Source organism: Eurypyga helias, unplaced genomic scaffold, assembly GCF_000690775.1.
Source record: "Eurypyga helias isolate BGI_N326 unplaced genomic scaffold, ASM69077v1 scaffold33382, whole genome shotgun sequence".
Lineage (NCBI taxonomy): Eukaryota > Metazoa > Chordata > Aves > Eurypygiformes > Eurypygidae > Eurypyga > Eurypyga helias.
This window is the reverse complement of record NW_010238394.1, coordinates 1-203: the sequence shown is the minus strand read 5'-3', so window position 1 is coordinate 203 and position 203 is coordinate 1. Positions and strand designations below refer to the sequence as shown.

General features: G+C 66.0%; 1 protein-coding gene across 1 annotated transcript in view; it reads left to right on the top strand.

Annotated features, from left to right (window-relative positions):
- Nucleotides 1–139, top strand: part of SPDEF (SAM pointed domain containing ETS transcription factor) — a gene marked incomplete at both ends in the record, with an annotated part of 1,139 nt that extends 1,000 nt beyond the window's left edge. Inside the window, one exon of the mRNA XM_010147832.1 lies at nt 1–139. This exon is cut by the window's left edge and continues 1 nt beyond it. Coding sequence (XP_010146134.1) covers nt 1–139 — 139 coding nt within the window.
- Nucleotides 140–203: the final 64 nt, after the last annotated feature.

The following is a 203-nucleotide window of genomic DNA, read 5'->3' as shown; positions in this document are numbered from 1 at the left end:
GGTGATACCGGCTGGGCTGACAGCGAGGCGGACTCGTCCTGTGCCGGCCAACCCATCCACCTCTGGCAGTTCCTCAAGGAGCTGCTGCTGAAACCCCACAACTACGGCCGCTTCATCCGCTGGCTCAACAAGGAGAAAGGTGGGTGGGTGGGCAGCCCCGGGGGTGGGTGCTGGGGTGGCAGGTGAGGCTGTAACCCCCCCCT